The 20,329-nt window shown below is 37.4% G+C and overlaps 1 protein-coding gene across 7 annotated transcripts in view; it reads left to right on the top strand.

The window, feature by feature from the left end:
- TBL1XR1 (TBL1X/Y related 1) overlaps positions 1-20,329 on the top strand; it is a 119,861-nt gene that overhangs the window by 88,220 nt on the left and 11,312 nt on the right. For 6 of the 7 annotated variants that reach the window (XM_085301195.1, XM_085301197.1, XM_085301199.1 and 3 more), the window contains 9 exons: positions 9,923-10,025; positions 12,148-12,293; positions 13,757-13,976; positions 15,980-16,112; positions 16,543-16,684; positions 16,960-17,023; positions 17,112-17,209; positions 18,883-18,943; positions 20,201-20,322. In XM_085301195.1, coding sequence (XP_085157321.1) covers positions 9,968-10,025; positions 12,148-12,293; positions 13,757-13,976; positions 15,980-16,112; positions 16,543-16,684; positions 16,960-17,023; positions 17,112-17,209; positions 18,883-18,943; positions 20,201-20,322 — 1,044 coding nt within the window. In that variant the 5' untranslated portion in view covers positions 9,923-9,967. Of the gene's footprint in view, positions 1-9,922; positions 10,026-12,147; positions 12,294-12,401; positions 12,530-13,756; positions 13,977-15,979; positions 16,113-16,542; positions 16,685-16,959; positions 17,024-17,111; positions 17,210-18,882; positions 18,944-20,200; positions 20,323-20,329 lie in introns of those variants that run through there. The other variant, XM_085301200.1, reaches the window with a different exon arrangement.

Here is a 20,329-nt window from a genome sequence, read left to right as displayed (position 1 = left end):
TTGCATTTATGTACCAGCAGGAGACCATATCATTCAAATCAATTGACAGAGGCCCGTAGAGCTCTGAATGATCTATTGTGGGAACATCAGGAACAACATATTGGAAAAAATGGAATGTTCCTGATCGGACTTGCAGGCTATATTATTCAGTGGGTTTTCCAGCAGTGAAAACGAGAATAAATCAGCTGAGAGCACAAACTTAGCACAGTATGGGGATTTTTAATTTTGTTTCTTAGCTTCAGCTGTGTAGTTTCTACATGTTATTGACCAAAAAGTTTGAACTGTCGCACTTGGGCTCATTTTCATTGATGCATTGTCACAAGTAGAAGACGTTTTTGGATTTTCCTTCCCTTAGTCTCAGCACAAGCTCTTGGTGGTGCTCATTTTGACCAGTCTGAGAGCTAGTCTCATACAGTTATTTTCTCTAACACTCTTTACACAATTTGATCCAAGTGAGGATTAATGAGTGTGCTCCCACATTCATCCATAATTAATTTTTCACTAAGGCTTTAATACAGCGCAGGTCATTAGCAGTCACATATTTGCATGCTTGAAACTGGTGCATGCTTAATAACTACGTTGCATTGGATCTTAATCAACATAGCAGACAATGCTGCTTTCAATTTTCATCTTACTTGCACTTGATGCTAGAAATCTCTTGCTATTCAGTGTCTAGATCCAGAGAATATTAGTGTGTCTTTATCTCAGCCCTTATTCAGGAAAGTAATTTAGCAGTTTTTAAAACTCTTCTTGAGACAAGGTCTTTACATTTGATTGCCAAAGTCTTAATTCATTTAAATTGGGTATTCCTAAAGGATTGAAACTATGTCTAAGGGGACAAGCTTCTAATAGCTTAACAATGGAAGATCTGCAGCTTGTTTGATGTTACCACTGTTCCCATGATGACTCCTCCATCAGAAAAGTTTTCACTTCCCTGGAATAATGCCAGACATTTTTCTGATGCTTTCCTCTCCGTTACAGTGTAGATATAGCTTATTATAGAGCCCAGAAGGTGGGTTTTGCAGGTCATCTCTTGAAGTCTGTGCCGGCCAAACTGATACCACGTCCCCAGGTAAATGGCTAATTCTGCAGATCAATCAGAAGCTAGCTCATCATTTTTAGAAATGCCAAGTTTCCAGTTCTGCTTTCATGGACAGCTGCTCAGCTTGTCTGTAGGTAGGTAACACAGTCTGACCCTGAAGGTCATCCCATCAAGCTGTGCTACTCCTTTCTGAAAAATTCCTTTGCTGTCTGGCCAGAACTAGCTGTTTGATCGAGGAGAATTTCTTAGTGTTTGGTTGTATTTCCAGGTGTACTATGAAAGTGATTTAAGTATTGAAAGAGGGTTATGATTAACTTTTGAAATACTACTTCTAGATAATTTTGATTTGGTGCTCGTTGGACTGCCTTGGTTGACTTGAGTCGTGCAGTTGCATGTGCAAAAGCCCTTCTCTGGCTGCCTCTGCAAGAGTGTGACGGTGTTTGGGTTTGGGATTTTTGGAGAGAGTGAGGGGAAGTTGCTTGGATTAGAAAGTCAAAACAGAGACAGTACTTTCTTCCTGTGATTGTACTAGCATATGGATGCATGTTTTGAGGAGTCAGATTTGGCTTTTAAATTCTGAAGGAATAACATACTTGTTCCTTAAGAAAGCTATTTCACAACTACCTCTGTTTTAAAAGGATTGCAGTTATCATGCACAAAAGTTATGCTTAGAAAAATTCCTATTTTCCTTTTCACCTAAAGAGTTGAAAATTCTTTAAAATATTGACATGAGTCTAAGGAGAGATCTCCCCCTCACACCATTTCTTTTTTGTGGTGCATTGTGACAATGAAAAGAGTTTGAGAACCTAGAGAACGTTGCCTACAGTGTCAGTACCAGATACATACCTATTTCAGTCGGCAATCTACAGATTTACAACATACGACTGCCAAGAAAATATTTTTAAAATATGAAAAATCCAATAAATAAATAATGTAATTAAATAGTATTGTGAAATGTAATATTATACCGATGTTCAATAAAATGGTAACATGTGAAACGTTTTCATAATGTTTACGGTAGCTACAAAGACTTCAGAACTTTGCTCGGTCTTTGCAGAGAACATTGTCTATAGTGTCATTCCCCTATCGCAGAATAAATTATTTCAATCCATATCCAAAGTCATTAAAGCATTTTTAATTTAATGATAGGAAAGCCTTACAGAAATTTTGAAGAAAACCCATGTACTATTTTTTGGATTCACTTTTAACAAGCCAATTAACAGGCAAATTTTTGTCATTAAATTAGCTTCAAACAGAGTAATTTGTTCTGTATTATACAGAACAATTATTTCAAAAGACGTCACTAATGATTATTTGTACGAATATATCATACTGCCCAATTTCAATATATATTCGGTCTTATATAACCAAAGAGATGTATATTCAAGAAGAAAAAAGAGATCTGGAAATAAAAGCAATATATAATTTTTCGTATGCTACAGGCATTTTCTACATCTGCACTTAGGACTGGCTGACTGGTACATAGACTTGCTGTGTGCTGCTTTTGTTTAGAAGGACTTTAGCTAAACATGGAAATCAACTCATAGAAGTATATACATTTTACATGGTTTAAAATGAGTTACTTTATTAGAAGCTGTACAGTGAGATCAATCTTTTTTTGGTTGTTGTTGAATCACTGTAGGATACCCTATAGCTATCCTAATTTCAGGAAACTCTATTTTCTTCCTTTATAAAAAGGAGAACTGCTAGTTTTGTTGCCATAGTATTGGAAATGTAATTCTGAATGCACTGGCACTTGTGTCTCTGCTATAGCATCCGGAATCCCAGTCTCCTGGGTCACACAGCATATGACTTTGGGGAGGAGATTTGTAGTTCAGTAATTAAATACTACTTTGCTCTAGGCAAAACCAACAAATAGGCTTCATCTGCAGCTTATTTTGTAATACTGTTCAGGCTTTTTTTGGTGTTTTTAGGACTGACTGCTCAGATGAGAGTAACTTATTTTTAGCTAAGGTTTGGGTGGGGCTTTTTTCTTCCAGGGTTGTAATTCTTTTTCTTCAGAATATTTCAAACTGGCTTTGTCATCTTATATGCTGTGTACACTCAGATTGGCACAAAGAGATGGAGACTGTTCCCATAAATTAGGTCACTAAGCTGAAGTACGTAATACAAATACTTACTGACTGAGCTAAGGAAAACAATTCAGATCAGGAAAAAAAAATCTCTTTTGTATTTGGAAATGAAGGTATATTCCACAGATTAAAAGTAAGGGCAAAGCAATAGAGTTAAAAGATGAAAATGTGAGAAGCATCTCTCTCTCTCTTTTTTTTTTTTTCAATTGTGAAAGGAAAAGTAGGAAAGCTTGATCATATGGGAAATCAGTAAGAAGGTTCATTAGGTAAAATTACAGATAATTTTTTATGCAAGTTCACTTTTGACATAGCTTACTGAGTTTTTAAAACCGAAAAAGGACATTGCAATAACAGGAATTTAGAAACAAAAGAGTTCACAAAATGAGATAATTTTCATTTTGAAATATATTGCAACAAAGCTTTTGCACTTAATTTTAAAATGTTTTCCTTTAGATTCAAAAGGTAAGAAACAATTCCATATTGCAGATTTGTCAGATAGTTGGAGAATCTTAATAAGGGCTCCTTGATGCTAATTTTCATTCTGATAGAAATTGGTCTTCAATAAATTCATATGCAGAAGAACAAATGACATTGGTCATATACTGCATGCTTTAAAATATAAGAATCATCAATTTTTTTTACAAGTTTTCTTTTATAAATACTTTGTAGGGGGGTGTACCTAACACTTCTTTGAATTAGTCTTATTGAGTGTAGGAAATGTTTGGTGTGGACCCACCATAACTTGGGGAAGGTTCCTTGGAAGACTCTTGTTTAGTAGAATAGCAGCCAAAATACCTCTGAAGAGACGGTATCTTTTGGAATCCCAGATTAAAGCTTCGGTTCCACAGGCTACTCTCCAGGTGAGTTTGGTATCTGAGTGAAGTCCTACAAGACCCTCCAAAGGACATGTACATACCTTCAGGTTTTTTTGTTTAACTGAAAGACTAGAAGTTTCTAGGTTGGTTGAGGCTTGGGGCATTTTTTTGGTTTTTTTTTTAATAACTCTCATGATCATGGAAACTGTAAGATTTGTAAACAGCAATAAAAAGTGATGTCGCTCTGCGTGCCCACGTGCCCACAGTTTCTTGCAAAGAAGGAAAAAATAAATGGATTTGTGACAGTATTTTTGTTGTACAAGATTTATTATTTTTGTAGCCAGGCTTCTGTTTTCCATGGATAAATGCAGCTGTCTGTTTACAGCTGAACATTAAACTTTTTTCAGAGCTACCCACAGCATTGAGTATTCTCTTTAGTGTATCGTATCTGGTATCAAACTAAACTGATCGGTATATTTTGGAGAACTGCTGTTAACAACAGCCTGCCAAGCTTTTGTTGTCCTACCTAATTATGATGTGCTAGAGCCCACCTAAAACTGCAGAACCGTCGATTGCTTAGGCTGTGGTTTGATGATATGGTAAATATAACTATACTAAATCTATTGCATGTTCTAAAACTGTGATTAAGAGATGTGAAGTGCTAATCTGGAGTATAAATTTTCTCTGCCTATTCAAGTTTGTTCAAAAAAGGCCATGAACTATATCAGGCAGCATCTGGCATTTGGCATGAACCTGGAGTAGAAATACAAAGTTAGCGTAAACATGCATAGTGGAATGATGATTTGTTAGAAATGCAGTCAGATTTGCAGTGTTGGGTACCCATCAGTCTACAAGTCCAGCGTTAACGATAGCAGAACTTGACAGCACCGTAACAAGTAACATCCAATGTTACTTCTAATTTTACCCAAAATATGAAAGAATGTGAGTAGTCCTCCAGAGGAAGGACAGGGAATCGTTTGGAAAACTTGACTTCTGGAGGAAAACTAAGATGATGCATACTGGTGTTTCTAAGTTACTCTAAGTACTCTCGTGATGGAAAAGTAGAATGCTATGTTTGCTAAATGGAGGCTAAGCCAAAATTGATGTGCTGACCCTGGGATAAGAAACCTAATATCCTTTGAATAAATAGTTTAATGGCTTTTTCGTTTCTTCTCAGACATTGGTTCAGAATTTGAATGAGTGGGTCAATTTGTTAAAAGCGCAGGAGTGCTTTGGTCTGTTACCGATACGTTTTTTGACAAGATCTTGAGCTCAACATGTGTATCAGACTGTGACTTTTATGGCTGATGTGTTTTACGACTGGTAAATTTGAGGAGTTTAGGGACTTTCTATGGGGACATTAAAAATGATTGAGCTGTGGTGTACTTTGTTGTATAAAAGGTATTAAGTTATGAAAAGAGTAACATTTCTTGTATCAGGTACTCCTGGGATATCTTGATGCCATACTGACTCTAAGTCAGCAGAGCTATCGTAAACCTTAGACTCACCCCCCAAGAAGGGGATCTGACAGATTACCAGTGTTTGCGGCCCAGTGGTTTGGGATTATGAAAGGAGAGCAAGGTTTGCTACATGTGTTCATTTTTCTTTTTCACGCAAGGCTGTTTCCTCTTTATGTAATGGGTCACCCACACTGTAATCCAGTTTTGTTGGCACACTGGCATTTCCAGACATGGCAGGGAAGCGCGTGGAGTAGGAGCCTAAGAACAGGTATTCTGAAGTGGACTTAGTTTTTAGTAGTAGATACTGATCCTGTGACACTTCTGCTATCTTGACTTTATCTTGTTGTACCAAATGACTAGCACAGATTTTATCACTCCAGTTTAAAAAAAATACTAGCCAGAGGTGAGACAGCTACAATCCTACCTCTCATAAAGTTGGAGTAAATTTGAGGAAGAATGTGGAATTGTTATAGGAAAAAAAAAATGATTTGCTCTGGGCTAGAATTTAGAAATATTAGAGTCATTCTGGAAAATTTTGTCTTTTGTTGCCTTTTTAAATGGGGCTTTGGGGATAATGTTTGAGCTTTCGGCTGTGCCTCTGTTTGCATTACTGAGATGCACTAGGAACAGACCCGCAGAGTAAAGCAGCCTGTGCTCAGGATGCTCTGTGCATGCTGGTGCATGTTTTCAGGGAGTTCACTTCGGATTATTTCTAGTCTGATCTCATGGAGTGAATGTCTGTGAGCAGTTCCTGGTTTAGTCTTGCCTATGAGGACTCTAATTCTTGCATGCTGGTAGCGCTCTGAGACTCATGCCAAGAGCAGGGGCAAGCTGATAGCCTTCAGAAATGCCCTTTGAGCAGAAACAGTAGTGTGGATGCTCCCTGCTTTTCTGCGTTTCCTGTAAATCTACATAAAGCTTTCAGGACAAAACTTGGAATTTTGGAGGAGGGCCATAAAATACATATATATCTAGTTTTATAAATATTTTTTTGATATATAGACTGTATATTTATGTATTCTTAAGTATCTGGTTACATTATCAGCCTGTATTTGTAATACACGATTGTAAACATTTTAAAGTATTTTTGGTAGGCACTTTGCAAATTAGACTAGAAATGTAAGACTGCTGGGAACTTTTTGTCAATTCCAATTAGTCTTGGATTTTTATTTTTTTCCGCTATTTAATTGCTGTATCTAAAATAAAGCACAATATTATTGTCCTGTTAAGTGCCCAAACTAAGCAGTCAGTTGCAGATGGGAATAGAGGATCTTGGGGAAATGAAGTAAAGCAACGTTAATAAAGCAGAGTTGTGAATATGTGGAGTGTGTGTACACCCCTGGGCGCGCACACGTGCAGAGGACCGACTTATTTTTTCACCGGTAATTTTCTTCTCGTTCGGTTTGGTCTTTCCTCCTCTGTCCGTATTTCTGTTTCCATTTAAGTTGACGACACCTTCCAAACTTCTTCCCTGTCGCCTTGCAAACCAACCCTGGGGCCTTGCCGCGGCACTGGGGCGGACGGAGTTCGCGCTGTTGGTAGGTTAGCTGGTTTACTGTTTTTCTTTGGCAGACCTCCTTAGAAAGTTCAGTGTAAAGCAAGGGGGCGGCTGTGTGTGTCCGGTGCTTGGAACAACGTGGCGGGCTGCTTTCGAGGCGGTGGTTGGCCCTGCTCCTCTTGCCTCGCCGTCCCCCGCGCCCTCCGCACCTCTGTTTTTGCCGGGTGGCCCCACGCCTCGGGGGCCCGAGGAGCCCTGCGCTCCCCTGTGCCGCCTACGGCCTGCCTTGGGGCTCGTAGAAATTGCCTGTTAGTGCTGTTTTGGGGACCACTTGCGCCAAAATCTGCCCCCGTGCCTGGAGGTGGACGCGCTGCAGACCCCTCTCCTGGGCTGCCTCCCTGCRCCAGCCTTGCAGCTAGCTGCCTTGCGACGGCGGGCAGCGCGAGCCTGGCAGCCAGAACCCGGCCCTGTCTTGATTAGGAATTTGCCAAAGGGAAAATAATTATTGTATCCCCTCCTGGGTACCCTGCCTGTGCGTTTTCTGTCTAATTTGGGTGTGTGGTTTCAGGAAGGGACGGAGCGTTGTYGGGGTTGACTTGGTCTCTTTAGAGTTCCTCATTTCCCTCCTCTGTGCCGGACGGTTGTTTCCTTGCGCGCTGGTGGCGTGACTGTGCCGAGGTCTTGTGATGAAGGGTTACTGCAGAAAGGAGCTTGCACAAGATTTAATATACACTTAAAAAAAAAAAAAAAAGGATAAAGTAGTATCTTGGTAAGAAACTRGAAACTTTTGCATGTCCTCGTCAGGCAAGTTGTGTGTTTATTTAACATTTTTTTGCATTTTTCAAGTTGTTACTGTTCAAAGTCAGTGTTAGACTGCCACCTTTCGACAGCTAGGAGGGAAAGCTTTTTTTTTCATGAGCTAAATGTCAATACTTGTCTTTGCCTTAACTTGCATTTTGCTGAAAACATTTTGAACCAGCCTTGAAACATTTTGCTCATTTGACTTGGGCAGGGTGAATAGCACTTTTGACAGACAAGTAAAATATTAGTTTTCGTTGTTAGTTATCCGGCTCAGTAACACGTGGCAGGTAAACTTGTTGAAACACCATAAAATGCGCTTTGAGTGGGGAGTCCTCTCTATATGAGTAATACAGATCCTTTCTGCAGCAAATAGCACTCGTGTCTGGTTTCTACCTTCTCTTTTTCGATAGCGCAGGGAGATTTTAAAATCCRTAATAAATCGATGAAACAAGTGTTACAATTTCTGCGTGTGTGTAATGTAAAAAACCTTCTGTGTCAGCCTTTTTGAATTTAGTTACCCTTTTCTTAAGGAGAATATAGTTCCRGTGGAGCTTCTCTGCAACTATCAATTTTAAATGTAGATACGATTTGCACCAGGCTTGGCAACAAAACGTACCTGAATAAAATCAGTGTCGGGACCGATGAGTAGWATTAGGTTTGGTTGCTAATGCATGAAACAGTCGGAAATGGCATTCATTCCACACCACTCAATAAATAATCTCTAAAATTACATTGTAACCTGAGAGGTACACCTTGTGCATCAAGCACTAGTGGGGCTACGAATGAGCGGGTCATCCCGCTTCCCGCGCAGGACGAGCCCGGCTCTCGCCGTCCCGCGTCCCAGCAGCGCGTAGGCGTTTCCACCCTGAGCCGCKCTCGGACTCTGTCCATCGCCCGTTCCCGCGTGCGTTTCCTAACCCTGACGTGGCTTCGTCGTGTTTCCTTACGAAGTCTTGCTAGGTAAAAAAGCCTGGAAAGAACATATAAAATATATAYGCTACTATTTGGCAGGCTTCTAATGCCCTTCTTGGTTTTTGTTGCTTACTGCTGCAGTCGTTGCTTTTCCCCCTTGCGGCGCAGGTAGCAAATGTCCCGACCGTACAGCCCGTTAGCGGAGGAGTCGCAGCACAGACTTTCCGTTTTGAACAATACAAGGGAATCCGTTCCCCAATCCCTTTTTCACACAGTATCCAGGTCAAACTTTTCCTGATAATCTTAGGAAAATGATTTAGCTGCTTTGATTTCATTTTTGTAGAAGATAATGATGGTGGCAACTGGATAAAAAGCTTGAAGATCTACTGATGAACAGGGCCAGCCAATACTGCAGATAGGAAATGGATTGTATTTGTGTTCTGGAAGTTGTTGCTTTTACTTGTTTACTTGATGTTACAAAAAAGGCCAGGAATTTAGTTTTCAAATATTCAGAGAAAGTTCACACAAATAAGGCTTAAAATCAGATAAAAATAGAATACTTTGTTCTTTCCATTCATCTTTGGGGTTTAAATCCTCTTATTGCTTCACATTTTAAACATTATCATTAAAAATATATATATAGAAAGAGATGTATTATTTGTCTTGCTAAATATTTATCGCTAATAAAATAAAAGGGAAATTAAATACCCATCTATATTTTAAAAACATTGATTAAAAACATAGAGAAAAATTAATAAAAATACTCTCATTAAATACTGTCACTAATTTTATGAATTCTTTTGGAAAGCATATGACCAAGATACCCTATAATTTTTAGGGGAAATAGTTGGGATTTCCTTGAACAGATAGTGTTTCAGCCCATCTTGCACCTTTTTACTAGATCATGAGTGCCTGAAAATTTGAAGTTTATTAAAAAGAGAGAGTAAGAAATTGCCCGGATACAAAAGTGAAGACAAGTGCTCTTTGTTATCCAAACAGAGAAATCCAAATTTTGAAGTATATATTACATAGTAATAATGTAGGTGAAGTGAAACTCCTTTGATTKTATTTATTTATTTACTTATATGGGAAATGAGGCCCTTTGATATTTAACTTACTCACCTTTGTGGTGTTGTGAGGCAAGTGACACACTTTAAAGGTTATGGTAGACTTATTTGCATTATAAAATAAAATGATTGTCAATGCTACTGAGAAGTCACTTACTTTATAAATACAGCATTTGTTGAGAAACATATATTAGTTGCTGAAAATGTTTAATCGACCGACTTTTTCATTTGCAGGGTTGTGTCCTTTGTTGTGACCTCATGGTTTAACTGGGAATAAAGATGAGTATAAGCAGTGATGAGGTTAACTTCTTGGTATATAGATACTTACAAGAGTCAGGTGAGTTTTTCCGTTCTGGTTATTAATGCATAATTTATTTGGTAATCATCTGCAACTGGCTGGCTTTACCAAATGAAAACTCATTTTATTATTTTGCCAGTAGGTGTGTGCTTCTGTCTGAACTATTTCTTGGTGTTTCTTCTCAACGAGGAGTGAATTCCTACCAAGTTAYCTTCTGAAAATCAATCAGTTTTAGTCATGTGGAATTTTTAGATGGCAGTCAACCAAATGAGGACTTACTCAATTGGTAGAAAAGCTTTTGTTTGGAGAATGTTTTTATCTGCTGGATGGCAATGACACTTTGTACTCTGTCCTTTGGGGCTACTGGGAAGAAAACTGATGACTGCCAGAAACACCATTATTTCCTCCTCTTTCTTGAAATACTGAGGATGATGGTCCTGTGAGCTGCTCTTGCATGATAAAATTCCTCGGCTGAATCTGACTGTAGAACTGCAGCTTTTGCTGTTTTTCAGAGGAAGAAATGGCAGCTGAGACCATATGACTCATATCATTTGAGTCTAAATACAGATAAACAGATTTTTTTTTTTTTTTCAGGAATGACTCTTGGGTTCTTAAAAATCTCTTTGCAGGATGCTTTCTTGGAGGTTTTAGTTCTTCAGTTTAAAGCTAGGAGAAGTCTCCTGCTGCTTGGTAGGAAGAACAAAAGACAGCTGAATAATGTCAGAAAAAGCAGCTATTTTCCTGTCATGTAGAATACAGGAATATTTTAATACTCCTTTAGACAGCCTATTTTAAAAACTTCCAGAAGCCAGTATGGCTGAAAATCAGGGCATATCCCAGTGTATGAACAAATGATTGTCAACTYGCAAGGGGGAATGCCATCTTAGCAATACCTTAAAGTAGTCTGCATATTAAAGAAAAACTAAACAGGTCTTCAGGTAACAGTGTATAGGATTGGCTTTAAAATGTATGTATGTTACCTTGCTCTTTCAACATCTACTGATTTTTAGTTTTGTTTAGTGGTTGCTGATGAGTAGCTTCAGACTTCTGGAAAATGTGTTTGACTGCAATATCTCAGGTTAAGCACACTTTTGAAAAAATTCAATGGAATAAGAATCTTTTACCCAAGTTGGTTAAATTGGCTCTTGCTCAGTAGCCATTCAAACTACTAGGTTTATTTGAAGAAAATAATCTGAGAATTTTAGGATTGGGGGTAAACGAAACAACCATTTTAGAGGCTCAGGGCAATTCTGTGATCCAGGCAACTAGTTTAACAGGTTTTCTCAGATTCCATCTGCTCTTCAAATTTTATCGTAGAGTATTGCCAGTATCAATGACCTGAGAACAGGTTCCACCATTTTGATAATGAAAAAGGATCATCTTCAAATGTATTTATTTATTATATTGGCGCAGAACAGACTTCTAGTTTTAGAGAATAATATTGTTGACAATTCCTAGGGTTAGAAGAAGTGATTTTCATGTTTATATTTCAACTCAGTTGTCAGTAACCAATGATGTTTCTATGAGAGTAATCTTATTTTGCTGAAACAATTATTTTTCTCTAGGTAAAATTTGCCTTTTTAGGGCAGTCAAATACATAGCAAGCAACTACCAGTGTTGCACTATTACATGCTTTCCACTTTGTATGGAGTAATTAATACTGATCTACTTCTAATTGCCAAAGCATACACAGCTATGACAGCAATGTACCATGAAGTTAATTCATTTCGTTTTTCATGAGTAATAAATGAGTGAGAACAGGAAAATAGCATGTGAATCTTGAAGATAGATAAATATATTTTAAAAATCTAAATATATATAAAATAATATGTATTACTGCATATTTAATATGTATTATTGCATATTGTATGTTTTATATGTATTCACACAAGTGTTTTATCAGTAGTAACACTATAATTAATAATTGCTGTGTTTACATGTAAAGTTTAGGTTTTTTCTTTTTTTCCATTTAAATTAGAAACACGTAAGAGGAAATAAATCTGATTGACTGCTCAGAAGCATTTGGATGAGTTTTTTCCTAGTTCATAAGCTTGCTATAATGTTATATTAAGTTAAATCTGTAAACAGAATATTTTACAGTAGCRTGACAAACAGCATTGTTTACTATCCATCAATTCTGATGTTTTTGCCTTGTCTTCAGGGTTTTCCCATTCAGCATTTACCTTTGGTATAGAGAGCCATATCAGCCAGTCTAATATAAACGGTGCTCTGGTGCCACCAGCTGCTTTGATTTCCATCATCCAGAAAGGTCTGCAGTATGTAGAGGCAGAAGTCAGTATTAATGAGGTAAGGAGGTTTTGCCTGTAGGAGCATTACGTCCTTGCTTGCAGTAAGTTTGAATGTTAGTGCTTTTTCTTAACTTTCTTGTATCCTATTTATTTACTTTTACTTCAGATTCCTTACTGCTGGTGTTCACCATGACTCCAGTGGTGGAACCAGAATGGAGTGACATAACTGGGTAGGGGTTCTGCCCAGTGCAGCCACACAACACCAGGCATGGTGTTCTGGCTCATTGCTTAAAGGTCCGTTGTCTGTAGAGTTTTTACCCTACTATAATGTTGTAGTAAATCCAGAAAAGTGCAATAAAATAACAGTTGAGACAAACAACCTCTTAATTTGTTTCTGTAGAGTTACACTAGTGAGGTGGGGAGCGAGCTGTGCTGCTCTACTTTAGGTGACGTGTCTTTGTAATGAAATAATGAGAACCCAAAGAAGGCAAGGAATCCCCAGTAGAGGAGGGGGCTCAGTTTGAGGCAGGAAGGATGAAGATACATACTAGTTTGCCTTTTGCCTTTACTGGCTAATTCATCTCGAGCAGGATCTGTTAAACTTGATTTTTAAATCATTTTTTCATCAGTACAGAAAGTTATGCGTCTTACTGGCTGATACTGCAGATACSCTCGATTTCCATTCACATTTATGTCCGGAAGGTTAGCACCCTTTGTATATGTCAGTAATGTTACAAGAGAAAACAGATTTTTCACTAATTCTACTGTCTTTCCAGTCTCCTTTGTGTCTTCTGATGATATGTAGTTTTCTCAGTCCTGGTGAAGCAAATCCTTTCCCTTAGGAAGCCTCAGAAAAATAAAGCAATTTACTGGAGTAGAAGAAGGAGACCCTATATTTATCACAAGGAATCCTTCTAGATCCCCAAAATAGATCCTTACAAAGCCCTAGCATATGTATAAGGATATTTTTAACTGGGTCTTGTCCATTTCAGGATAAAATTCTTTGTTATTTGAAAGCATGCCAGCACTGTTTAAAAAAAGAAAGAAAACTAGTCAACTTTCCAGATAATGTGTTTATGGAAAGTATTAGTTTAATAAGATAGAATAACTTCACAAGCCAGTGACCCGACTTGCAATGTTTGCAGCTCTTCAAACAAACCATTAGATTTTGTTGCAGCCACTCATGTTTGAAATCATATTCATAGATAGCTTACAGAATTTTTTGCTTTAGCAAACAATTTTGCAAATGCAAAGCATATAACTTTTGATCCCAGAACCTCTGCCAGAGGTCTGCAATGGCTTTTTAACATATTTATGATGGCCACTTAACTTTAGACTAAAATTCCAGTCCTAACCACAAAAATGATGAGATGTTCAGGGTATTACTTCCAGCACCATTTGTAAACTGTTGCCTTTTTACTGTGTTAAATAAAAGCTTTAGTTTTTCTTTAAATTTTTGCCTATAATGTTAACTCATATTTGGTGTTGTCTTTTCTGTTTTTTCCTTCCACTGTAAATTAGGATGGTACCTTGTTTGATGGTAGGCCGATAGAGTCTCTCTCACTGATAGATGCAGTAATGCCTGATGTGGTACAGACAAGACAACAAGCCTACAGAGATAAACTTGCACAACAGCAGGCAGCAGCTGCTGCAGCTGCAGCTGCAACTAACCAACAGGGATCAGCAAAAAATGGAGAAAATACTGCAAATGGAGAAGAGAATGGAGCACATACTATAGCAAGTAAGTTGAGACAGAAATAAACTTTACCTAGGTGTTGTCACTCCCTTGTTGTTTATTGTGGAGGCTGTTAATAGGCCTTAATAATAGCTCACGGACAATGAGATAAATATACGTAGGTATTTGCAACCCTTCGACTTGGCGGGAATACCAGCTTTGTAAATGATGCTCTTGCAGATAGTGTTTCACCTTCAGTGTCCCTGGTTTCTGGTTTGATATTTGGAATTGTAGGACAGATAGAGGTGAACTCCTGAATTCAGTAATTCACAATATACCATTCACCAGAGTCTTGCTCCCGGTTCTGCTCTTTTCCTGTCATATGAAGGTTTTTATAAAACCCTGAGAGGAGTCTGCTAATTCTGCTTAAAACTGAGTATTGCTTATGGTGCTGCAGCTAATGCAACTTTTGACACAGGTTCAGCCAGGCCAGCAAATCTTGTGACCAGTTCTCTGGTCTGTACCAGTTCTTGGGTGTATAGTTTTTCTTTTCGTGCTAGGAAGGTCCTGGATGCCGAGACAAATCCTGTGTCATTCATTTCCTTTATTGATACCAGTTTTCATCATTTGTTATTCTGATTTACTTGATGCAACTGCTTGTAGATTTTGTTTGTTCATTGGTTTATTGAACTGTACCATTTAGTTGTGTCAAACAAAGGAGTTTTATTCGTCATCACTGATCAAATGAACGTAACTTAAAATCAGGCTTGTAATAGGAAGAAAGGTTTGTGTAAGACATTAAAATTAGATTTTGCAAATATTCTGGAAGCTGAATGACATATTCTAGATTGAGAATTACAGAAGAGAACAAATATATCTGGAGTAAAGGGATTTCTGAGAGAATATTCATATCAAGCTGTATGCAAGTTTTACATTTTGCAGRTGGATTTTACTGTTTTTTTTTATTATTTATAATAAATAACATTGGAAATATAATCTTTGGTATAAACAAAGAAGCTCTATACTTCGATGCTTACATTTAAAAATCTCAAATGAGTATTTCCTTGTTAACTGTGAGCTGAGTGGAGTAACCTAAAGCTTCAGATCTCAGTTACTGTTAAACGTGATATACCAGCAACCCCTGCTGGCTGGTACACCAAATTATACTGGCTTTGMTTCTAAGTGAGACAGTGTTTTATGTGGTACGCTTAAAAATATGCGTGTTCTAATAACCTTTTCTGTTTTTYTCACATACACAAACAGTGACAGAAACTCTTAATTTTAAATTAAGCAATAGGTGTGATTTTTTTAATGAATAAATAGGGAGCAGGTAAACTGTTAATATTYTTCTGTGTTTATTTTTTGTGTAAATTTGTTTTTAATAGTACAAAAATGATTGATGGTAGCTGGCAGGAARACTGTTCTATCAGATGAATTACCCCAGTGTATTTTACAAAACAATATGGATTCAACAGTACTTCCACACAAAAAGCTCTCTGTTTCCACAACTTCACTGTAATTGCCAATACAGTTAAAAAAGCTCTGTTACCAGTTTACCGTWCCACCAAATGTTGTTATATTAATTAAAACCATTTTGGTAAATGAAGTGTCTGACATGTAGATTTAATACGTGTTTGATTGTTATCGCTTAAAAGATAGRTTTTGAAAATTAATATCTCATTAATGTATTTTTAAAGATAGACAAAGAGCATATTATTCTGTGTARTATAATGTCTGACAAATTGGGAGTACTTTTAAAGTCGCTGTGTATTTTTTAACCTAGCRAAAATGAAGTTTTGGTCTCAATTTTGAAAGTTCAGAAGTCTGTTTGGATGCAAAGGTTTAGAAGGAAAGTTTCTCACATTTTTAAAATCCTTTCTGTTTATAATACTTAATAAATTGGAACTTAAATAAAGGAACATAAGATTTTTGTAAAAATTTTGGTCCAAGGACACTGCGAATTAGCTATTGTGCTCATTCAAAAAGAATGTTAATCATACAATAGCTAAAAAGTACTATCCCAAAATATTAAAATCCCCTTCTCTCTACTGTTGTTTCCCATAATGCAGATAATCACACAGATATGATGGAAGTAGATGGAGATGTTGAAATCCCTCCCAACAAAGCAGTGGTGCTGCGTGGCCATGAATCTGAAGTGTTCATCTGTGCCTGGAATCCCGTTAGCGACCTCTTGGCCTCAGGGTATGTGCGTTAACCAAAACGGTGCATTTATCACTACCTCCAGTTGGCTGTGTTTTGCCAACAGGGTGTGCTACCTCCTGCTTATAATATTTCCAGTTTTTTTCTTCAAATTTTTATTTTCTCTTTGGCACACGAATGCCTTTTGATGAAGGGGGAMATACTTTTAAAAATCTAGAAAAAAATATGTAAGTAAAGAAAGAAAAACAATCTCCTTCACGTGTATAAACACAGGCATCAGGGAAAATGCATGTCCTTTAGTATGTAATACTAACGTTTGCTGACACACTTTGTATGCTTATGATGATAAATCAAAATACAGCCTGCCTCACTGCTGTCTGCATCAGATAATACAACTTTTCCTGTTCTGAAGGGGAGGACCTTTTTTGGAAGAAATTAATGGAGGGTTTATTTTCTTATAATTATTTTGTAGATCTGGAGATTCAACAGCACGRATATGGAACCTCAGTGAAAACAGCACAAGTGGCTCTACGCAACTGGTACTTCGACACTGTATACGAGAAGGAGGGCAGGATGTACCAAGCAACAAAGACGTGACATCGCTGGACTGGAATGTGAGTAGAAGTTACAGTGTTCAAAATCCTCTGAGAAAATTGTGCGTAGTCAAAGTTTAAGTAACAGTGACTATACATCTTCTGTTATGGCTCCTGAAATATTTGTATTTTTGAGTTATGTCATAACTTCATGTGTTGTATTTCAGGGGCTTCTTTTTTGTAAATTGTGGTCTATTGAATAAATTTCGCAAATCTCATGCAGAAGCCTTCTGCCTGCAGTTTGCTTTGTGCTTTGAGTTGTACAGTAAAAATGATGATAATGTTTTTACTGGCAGAGTGAAGGTACACTTCTAGCAACTGGGTCCTATGATGGGTTTGCAAGGATATGGACTAAAGATGGTGAGTGAAATGCTTTTAATTTCCAATAAGTTTTCTTCATTATGACTTTAATTTTTTTTAATGTATTCATATCAATATAAATTTTCAGGTAATCTTGCCAGCACCTTAGGGCAACATAAAGGTCCTATATTTGCGTTAAAATGGAACAAGAAAGGAAACTTCATTTTAAGTGCAGGAGTGGACAAGGTGAGATGATCTTTAGTAAAAGTTAAATTTTTTTTACTTCACTGCTATAATTGAATTGGAAATATCTAATAATAAAGCCACAGAAAGCAATTAAATTAAAATGAAGTCATGGGAAATAAACATGTACTTAAAAGAACTAGTCATGCTACCTAAATTTTGTTGTTTTACAATAAGTTATTAGAGTATTTTAATTCATTAGATTTTAGTGTCCCTTGATCTGTTCCTAGTTACTTAAAAACACAAGTGCATTAAACACAGCAACATTTTGTAAAATGAAATCATCCAAWATTTAGCAAAGCATTTAATAGCCTCAGAAAAAAATCTTACTGGAGAAATAGAATCTGACTGATGTGAGCATCAATCGAGCCTGATAGTGATTAAACAAGTTAGAGCTAGGATGAAAGACAAGTCTGACTGGAGAGGTGGCAGTAGCGTAAGGCCGTCGAGATCATTGTTTCATTTTGTGTGCCTAAACAAGTTTAAAGACTCACAAAGTCTTTAACTTCAAAGTTGTTGCTTTGTGGGAAATTTTATGAAAAGCAGTAAGGACACACAGTGATGAAGAATAGATTTGAGAAGAGTTCAAAGACTAAGAATAATTGTTGAATTTTTCCTCAATTTATAAGTGATTCGAGGTGCAGAGGTAAACACTGGCTTTGCTCTTAATGAGACTAACAAATTGCAAGTTCAGTAAGACCACAGTTCTACAATACTTTAGCTGTCAATACCACTGAAAAGCCTTGGRCTTTCTCCTCTATTTATTTATATAGCTGATTTACCTTCGTTAGTTTTAGCCCAGTTTGCTTCAATGCCCAGCTTCACAAATGCTTGTGCTGGCACAAATGAAGAGAAAGTGAATGTCTCAAGCACAGAAAGGATGGGTTACATCTTTTGGCAGCTATGCTGGCTTATGCCAGTTTTAAAATCTTTGTGGAGATACAGCATTATTTTGCAGAAAAATACGCTGGAGGAGAGAGAAGCCTYATTGCTTCAGTCAGTAAAACTCATTGGACAAACTGAGATTATGCTTTAAAAATATTCTGYGTTAGCAAAATACTGACTCAACCGTATGCTTCTTTTCCCCTAAATAATTKGTGCAGTCATCTCATGCCCCCACTGAATTCAGTGTCAGAATTGTCATTGATTATTGTGAGGTAGGTCAGGAAAGTTTCTATATGATACAGCTGTTATAAAATACTAAATTTTGTGCATCAGAAAGCTACTGGAAGTATTGATAGAGAAGCACTCAGAGCAAAATTACACCTATACTTAAGCCAAAAGATTTTATTTATGAAAACTTAAGTGTTTATATAAAGCTCTGCTTAGGGAYAAAGGAAAGTATATCACTATATAAGTATTTGAAATTCAAATAGTTGAGTGGATTAGGGAAGTAGGAAGAAGGAAGTAACTTTCTCTCCTAAAATTAAAAAAAAAAATAAAAAAGCCACCAAAAACCTGAGATGTTGCAACATATTACGGCTCTGTTCTGTTGTAGACACTGTGTATAAYAGATCTTCCACCATTTCCATAGTACTGGATAGAAATACATAGTTATGAGTAGATTTGGGAAATGGAGAGTGGGTTTGGTAATCTGTTACATGTGAAAGGTTGGAGTAGGAGGAAATTAGCAATTGTAGAAGTCTATTTACTGTTTGTTTATCCGTTTAATACAGACCACGATTATTTGGGATGCCCACACTGGGGAAGCTAAGCAGCAGTTTCCTTTTCATTCTGGTAAGTATTAATTAATTAATTAATTAATTAATTTATGATCATCTGGATTGCCATCTGCAAAGAGCAAAAAAATTTATTTAAAAAAATAAAAAAGTCCAAACTTCAGTGCATTTATTCACACCATTTAAAAATCTTACAGTCGGTCTTTGGAAACTGACTCCTGTGTTTACAGTTGTATGAATTTTTAGAAGGATTTAAGCAAGGATGGGGTAGTTTTGATTTTATAACTTTGTAACTCACAATATTATTGCAGTTGTATGAAGGTCAGAAGAGATGATCAAAATACTATTAATTTCATCTAGTACAGTGGCAGACAAATCAAGTAGATGGGCTGTTAAGGACTTCTGTTTATCAGCCATAGATTACCTTTGTCATCCTCCTGCTGCAGTACCCTGACCTTGCTCTAACCTACCTACAGTAGTCCTATCTCTGCAGCCTGTTGTTTCTTGCTTCCTACTATGCTGTCCCAAATTCATTTGACCGCAAGCCACTGAAAGGCCAGCGAACATTTACTGGGCAGCTGGGATGGGAAGGCTGCCTCACTGGAGGTCAGACAAATTGCCTTGTGAGCTGCATGCCGGGCAAGCCTGCCAGAATCAGCTGGAAAATGGAACGGAGAGGATGAGGACCGTACCACTGAAGAGTCCTTAAGAAACCTGTCTTATTTCCACTTTCTGTTCTGCTCACGCTGTGTTTTCAGTGGCGTGACAACAGTCGAAAACATCGCTGCTTGGTTTACTTCGAGATCCACGTGCTATCTGTCATAAATACCTAGTCCTGACCAAATGGAATATGTGGCCCATGATTAATTTACCACAGCTTAACAAGCCGGAAAGAAAAAAAAAAAAAAAAAAAAAAAACTTTTACTGGCTGCTATCCATGACCACAAACATGGACTGTTATTGGAGATCAGCTCCTGCATGGCAATGTGTTAAGCTCTGAGAACCTGTTCCTCAGACTGACTCCTAAGATTCATTTTTAGATGACTTAACCGTAGCTTGTTGTCCCGCTGCACTGTCTTCTGTGCAAGTGTTTCAGATATATTCCATGTTTTAATGTCTTCTATTAAAGTTTATTTCATTTATTTAAGATTTTCAGCTGCATTTCTCACTTCTGTGAAGTGTTTGATTATCTTTAGAACTACTGTAAAATTAACGGTTGCTTCCTGTTGGCACTTGTTCTAATTTGTACGCTACATTTGCAGATCAAATCCCTGCAGAATACATACCATGGTTTTAAATGTCTTTCTTCTTTTAGCACCAGCATTAGATGTTGACTGGCAGAGCAACAACACATTTGCCTCTTGCAGTACAGACATGTGTATTCATGTCTGTAAATTAGGACAAGACAGGCCCATCAAAACCTTCCAGGGTCACACAGTAAGTA

This window comes from Rhea americana, unplaced genomic scaffold (assembly GCF_003343005.1).
Source record: "Rhea americana isolate MKP2758 unplaced genomic scaffold, rheAme1 scaffold_174, whole genome shotgun sequence".
Classification (NCBI taxonomy): domain Eukaryota; kingdom Metazoa; phylum Chordata; class Aves; order Rheiformes; family Rheidae; genus Rhea; species Rhea americana.
The sequence above is the reverse complement of the archived record's forward strand: the minus strand, read 5'-3'. Positions and strand labels throughout refer to the sequence as shown.